Below are 5,732 nucleotides of genomic sequence, written 5' to 3'. Positions count from 1 at the left end.
AAGAAGGCAAACAGCATCTGGGCTGCATTGATAGGACCGTTGCCAGCAGACTGGGGGAAGTGAGAAGAGATTTGGGGGGTAGAGGTTGGGGATCCCCAGGGGGGCAGTCAAGTCAGAGTGTATGCAAGCTGGGTCTGGCTACTGTGGGCTTGAAGCCAGGCAAGACCCCAGGCAGTCTTAGGTCGCATGGCAGCAGGTATCAGGGCTGGTGATGGGACTGAGGGTCGCAGGGGAGTGACAGGAAATTGCCCCTGCTTTCCTGGCTCAGGGCAATCCTGCTTCCAGGACTGCTTCATGCCCGAATAAGCACTTTCCTTCTGGTGTAACTGTATGCCCCTCATGCTGGGCTGACTGGGCCCAGCCCTGATTTCAGGACCCCTATCTGTGTGACCTAGGGTGTGACACAAAGTCCACCTTCCCATACATGGCTGCTCTCTTCCCCACCAAGGCCTATTTCCTATGGCCCATCAGCGAATGAGGGTTACATGCAGGATAATGATATCTTCATTGTCACCTACCACAAGACATGTAGGGACCAGGCAGTGGGAGCTGGAAATCCAACTCTGATTCTCTCCAGCTCTGGGGTGGCAGTGGGGTCTGGTGCTGAATGAAGACATGGGTTTGGGAGTGAAGGGCAACCTCATGATGTCGGGGCAGGAGGTTGAAGGTTGGGAGTGAGGGGCATTGGCCAGGCTGGGCACAGGGCTGACCCTGGGCTGTGGTGGGGGCTGGGATCTCTCTCATGTCCCTCCCTGGCTCTGAAGGCCTCTCTGGGGGTGGGAGGAACCTGCTGTCAGAGGAGCACACATCAATGCTGCAGCCCTGGAGCTGATGCAGGGTCTGGGCCTCACCTTTCCTGGGGACAGACATCCCTGGAGCCCCCCAAATCCAGCACCATCCTCGGGTCTCTGCCCATCAATCCCATGCAGGCCTCTGGCCCTGCCCCATGTTCAAATCAGTGCTGGAGAGAAACCAGCTAGAGAGTTGTTACACCTTTTCAATTATTAGTGTAGCAGCCTTACCTGTTGGAGCTTGAACTGATTCCTAGGCTCAAGTTTCTGCTGTTTTGATTGGTGGAGCCCATCCACCAATCAGGAGGCAGCAAAAAGAGAAGCCACACCCCTTTCCTGAGGGGAAGGGGGGAAGGAGCTGTACGGACCTGAATGTAGACTGCAACGCTGTCAGGTCTGGAAGACTTCAGGGGCGGAGCCCTGAAGAGTATGTAAAGAGCAGTGTGCCAGGCATGAAGGTAGATGTGATGGGGGAGCTGAAGAGGGAAGGTCTGAGTGAGAAACGTGGGGACACGCGTCTCCCAGCAGGGAATAGTCCTGAGCTCCTGAAGATCCCTGGGAGGGTGTGAGACCCTCGGGCTTGTCACGGTGCATAGTCTGACACACAGCATCCAGGAACTAGGAATGTGGCCAGGCAGGCTTGAGCCTGCAATCCTGGAGGGCCGGTGGGTCCCACAGTGCAGAGGGTGGCACGTGGGCCTTGGGAGCCGTGTCAGGGTGGCTCAGGCCTGTAACTCTGGCAAGGCGGCCGGGTAGGGAAGTGTGTGAGTGGCGCGCAAGGGAGCAGAACCAGGGAGCAGCGGAGGCTGCTCAGGTTAGCCATCTGGTATGAGGCCGGACTGCCGGAGCCAGAAGAGCTGGCCTTTGCTAGAAGAGCCCTCGGTGCCAAAGCCAGGGCATGAGGACATAGCAGTGTTGCAGCATGAGGCCCAGCACCCAGGAGCCAGCAGCGGTGGTGGTGCAGCAGCCCAGAGGAGGCAAGTCCTTAGTGCCCAGAGTGGGGCACAGGGTGGGAGGAGCCTGGCTGCACAGGGACACCTGGAGAGGTGCTCCAGTGGTGGCACAGAGGAGACCCATTGACCTGCACCCTGAGCACCGTCACCTGAGGGACCGTGAGTCATTGGGCCATTGGGTCTCACTGGGGAAGGATGTTTGGGGTAGGCAAACCCGGAGAAGGGGCTGGGTGAACAGTCCCTTCCCAGGCAAGGCCCTAAAGGGAGGGCCCATGGTGATTCCTGCATCCCCCCAGCCACGGGACCCCATTGAGGGAAGGACTTCTCTCGTCCCATGGGTCAGGGCCTATATTAAGGAATAGGTGTTATTAAGAATATTTATGTCTGTGTCTTATATTTTGTAAAAGAAATGTTGTATTGTGATGTTGCATTGTGTTGATACTAATGAAATTGTTTGGTTGTGATGGGTAAATAGTGTTATTTGAACAAAGTCATTTCTGGTTTTTTGTGGATATATTGTTTTCCGTGGGGGCTGTGGATAGAAGTGACTTTCCCCTCAATGTCCAATTAGGGTTTGACATTGATTTATGTGCCCTGTACCCCTGTATGTGTTTAATATGTTAACAAATACTGTAAATAGTTAAAAGGCTGTCTGAAGTCTAACTTTATAGAAATAGGAGGGAACCACATGTCAGTGGTGGTGACCCCTCCCACAGCACCCTCACCTCTCACCCCACCTTTGTGACTGGGATCAGGGCATACCCTTGGGTGTACCCAGGCTACACAAGCTTTGCTCCTGGATGTCTCTTAGCCATTTTTATGGTGTGATAAGTACTTAGCACATGTGGCCAGTCTAAATTTATTGCACAGTTAAGCAGTAAATTGTATGACACATATAATGTTTAGCAGGGGTCAGGCACAGCTACAGTCCAGGGCATCGTCTCCCACAGGGTTGGGCCTCATCAAGGTGCAGGGGAGACAATAAATGTCTGTGAGTGCCCCAGTGAAATGGGCCAGGCCAGGCTGGGGGCATCGAGGGGAGGATGAGCAGGAGCTGTCCCATTCTGCACATGACACCGGGTAGATCTGCCCTAGGACAGGGGATATCTGTCACCCACTTGTGGTGCTAGAAGCAGGTTGGACTTCAGCTGGACAGAGAAGAGCTCTGGAGGGTCCAGGACAGCACCAAGTGAGGGATGGGCATCAGCCTGGGCACTGCCATCCAGGGGCAAAAGAGGGGCCAGTGCCTGCATCGGGGAGAGCAGCCAATGAGCATCTCCTGGGCAGGGCAGGAGAAGCCACTATGAAGACCACTGGTAGGAACACAAGGCAGGGGACAGCTCTGGACAGCAGGGAGCCACAGGATGTCTCAGAAGGGAGGGGGGTGAGGGGACGATAGATGAATGGCCAGATGGAAGGATGGATGAAAGAAGGGAAGAACAGCTATGTCCTGGGTGAGACCCTCATGTCCTGTGTCACACCAGGACAGCAAGCTGGTGCGGGAAAGGAACTAGGCCTGACCAGGGATCTTTCCACACTCAAGTGCAGCCTCCAGCATTTAAGGTCTAGGAGGTTTTGATTCAGAAGCTGTGCCCCTCGCTCCCATGGGTGGGTGGAGGAGTGGGTGCATGGGTGGATGGGAGGAAGGGAGGCAGGGAGAGAGAAGCAGGTGAGGGCAGTGTGGTGAGGCGGATGGGTGTGCATGGGTGGGCGGAAAAGGGAGAGGGGCAGAGATGGGGCAGGGGCAGGGGCTGGGGCTAAGCGCTAAGAGCCCAGCAAGAAGCAGGTCGCAAGGATGGCCAGAGGGCAGCTGAGTTCGGAAGACAGCCGCGAGCCTCCACCTGCTGAGAGAGAGAAATCACCTGGGACATGGCTAGGTGCATGGATCCGACCCCAAGCCACCACCCCCAGTCAGGGCACGGCAGCCTCATCCTATGAGCCCTGGGGCTGCTCTGCTCCCCGGGCACTGTCCACTCAGACATCACCCCTGCCTCATCATACACTGCCAGCGGCTCATGGATCGGGCCTGGATAAGGGCTGGAGCCCCAGGGGCAGAGAGGAAACTCCTTGCCTCTGGGATCCCCTGGCCCCAGCATGCCTGGGTGCCCCCTATGCTCCCCCCATTTTTATGCCCCATGTGCCCCATGGTGCTCCCACTCCATGCCCCCCGCTCTAGACCATAGTGATCCCCAGTTCTTGCCCCAGGTATGCTCTATGCCCTCTGGTGCACCCCTCCCACCCCCAGCTCCTACCTGCAGCCCCACTGGTGGTCTCACTGTGCACGGTGACCTGCACAATCCGGCTGGCCGCCCCATAGATGTTCTTCGCCTGGCACCAATACTCTCCAGCATCCCCTGCACCTAGGTTGGGCAGCTCCAAGTGCGTTGGCCCTCCATGCCCAGGTGCTCCCAGGGTCCCATTCCCTCTGGTCCAGTGCAGAGTGGCTGGGGGGTTGCTCTTAGCCCAGCAGGCCAGGGACAAGGCATCCCCTGCTCGGGTCAGCAGGGCCAGGGGCTCACCATCAGCACTCCCCACGACTGGCTCTGGAGGGAAGGAATCTGTTAGGAGGCCCAGCAGGAGACTCGGGCTGGAGTTGCAGCTGCCTCTGGGGTGGGGCTGGGGACAGAGCCCATGGCCACCTCTGGGGAGAGGCAGCTCCCTCGTCCCTGCCATGAACCCCTCTGGCTTCTCCCTCCCAGTCCTTGCAGGGCCTCAGGCAGGCACTCACCTTCTTGGCTGTCCCTTGTGAGTGTCCCATTGATCCTGGGGGGCTCTGGCGGGTCTGGGGGGGGGGAACCACAGATTGGAGTCAATGGGGAAGGATGTCAGCATTCACTGGGCCATGGAGGAGCAGGATTTAGGAGCCCTGACACCAGGGTTCCCTCTAGCTCTGAAGGGGAGTGGGGGCGAACAGGTGAGGAGTGAGGACTCCTGGGTTTTCTCTCCAGCTGGGAGTCGGGGGTCCCCAGGTTGGGGGGGGGTGTCACTCACAGACCACCTGGAGCCAGATGCTCTTCTGCGTCTTCCAGCCCATCTCGGAGGTGATGGAGCAGGTGAACTGGGTGTCCTCCTGCTCTGCAGTGGGTGTGAGCCTGATCCTAGAGTACTCTTCAGAGTGGCCATCGGAATCACTCGAACTGCCGCCTTCTGTGGGACCATGATACCCCAGCCATGTGAACCTCATGTTCACTAAAAAGCAGGGCACTAGGACCCAGCAGGTCACCGTCACTTCCTGCCCGGCCAGGACCCGGTCTGAGACTCCCTCAGATGAGACGGTCCAGATCTCTGGCTCCATCATCTCTAGGGAAGGTGAGAGGGGAGACTTACTGGTGGAGTTGGGGGGTGAGATGCAGCCAGCTGTGTGGTGGGTGCTCAGGCACTAAGTAGAATACCCCTGCCCGGTACCCACCAAACACGACGAGCTCCACCCCCGGGTGCCAGCGCCAGAAATAGTGCTGATATTTATAGTAGAAGTCCTTGTAGTCCATGTACAGGTAGTAGGTGCCGGTGTCCTCGAAGTGGGCCTCGTTGATGCGCAAGTGGCATTTGTTGTAGTCAGCTGTCAGCAGTTGGAACCGGCCCCTGGCATCCTCAGCCACAGGCAGGTGGTCGTTGGTGGTGGCCACGGGGGGGCCGCTGCCAGGGGTGATGGGGGCCTTGTACCAGGACAAGTCGCACGTAGAATAGGAGCTCCCACAGGGGAAGTGTTCAAGGACTTCATAGGAGCAGGGAATGTGCACGCAGAGGCCACGGAGCCCTCGGACCTTGGATTGGATCCTTAGCATTTGGCCGGAGGTCCGAGAAAGAGCATAGGGGCTGCATAGGGAGTCTGCAGGGCACAGCACAGGGCTGGGCTGGCAGCAGCCCTTGGTGCCTCTCACTCCTGACTCGCAGTCCCTGCTTGCCCAGCCCTGCTGGTGCCCCTCACTCCCAACCTGCAGCTCTCTACCCCCACCTCAGACTTCCTGGTGCCCCTCCGTCCTGACCC

The 5,732-nt window shown here is 58.0% G+C and overlaps 1 protein-coding gene across 3 annotated transcripts in view; it reads right to left on the bottom strand.

The window, feature by feature from the left end:
• Positions 1–2,572: 2,572 nt before the first annotated feature.
• LOC102382118 (sialic acid-binding Ig-like lectin 10) overlaps positions 2,573–5,732 on the bottom strand; it is a 5,673-nt gene continuing 2,513 nt past the window's right edge. For 2 of the 3 annotated variants that reach the window (XM_006038742.3, XM_006038741.3), the window contains exons 3-7: positions 5,154–5,573; positions 4,736–5,044; positions 4,473–4,526; positions 3,997–4,287; positions 2,573–3,588 (exon numbers count right to left, since the gene is read on the bottom strand). In XM_006038742.3, the coding sequence (XP_006038804.1) occupies positions 3,509–3,588; positions 3,997–4,287; positions 4,473–4,526; positions 4,736–5,044; positions 5,154–5,573 (1,154 nt within the window). In that variant the 3' untranslated portion in view covers positions 2,573–3,508. The remainder of the gene's footprint in view (positions 3,589–3,996; positions 4,288–4,472; positions 4,527–4,735; positions 5,045–5,153; positions 5,574–5,732) is intronic. The other variant, XM_006038743.3, reaches the window with a different exon arrangement.

The sequence above is a fragment of the Alligator sinensis genome, unplaced genomic scaffold (assembly GCF_000455745.1).
Source record: "Alligator sinensis unplaced genomic scaffold, ASM45574v1 scaffold657_1, whole genome shotgun sequence".
Classification (NCBI taxonomy): domain Eukaryota; kingdom Metazoa; phylum Chordata; order Crocodylia; family Alligatoridae; genus Alligator; species Alligator sinensis.
The sequence above is the reverse complement of the archived record's forward strand: the minus strand, read 5'-3'. Positions and strand labels throughout refer to the sequence as shown.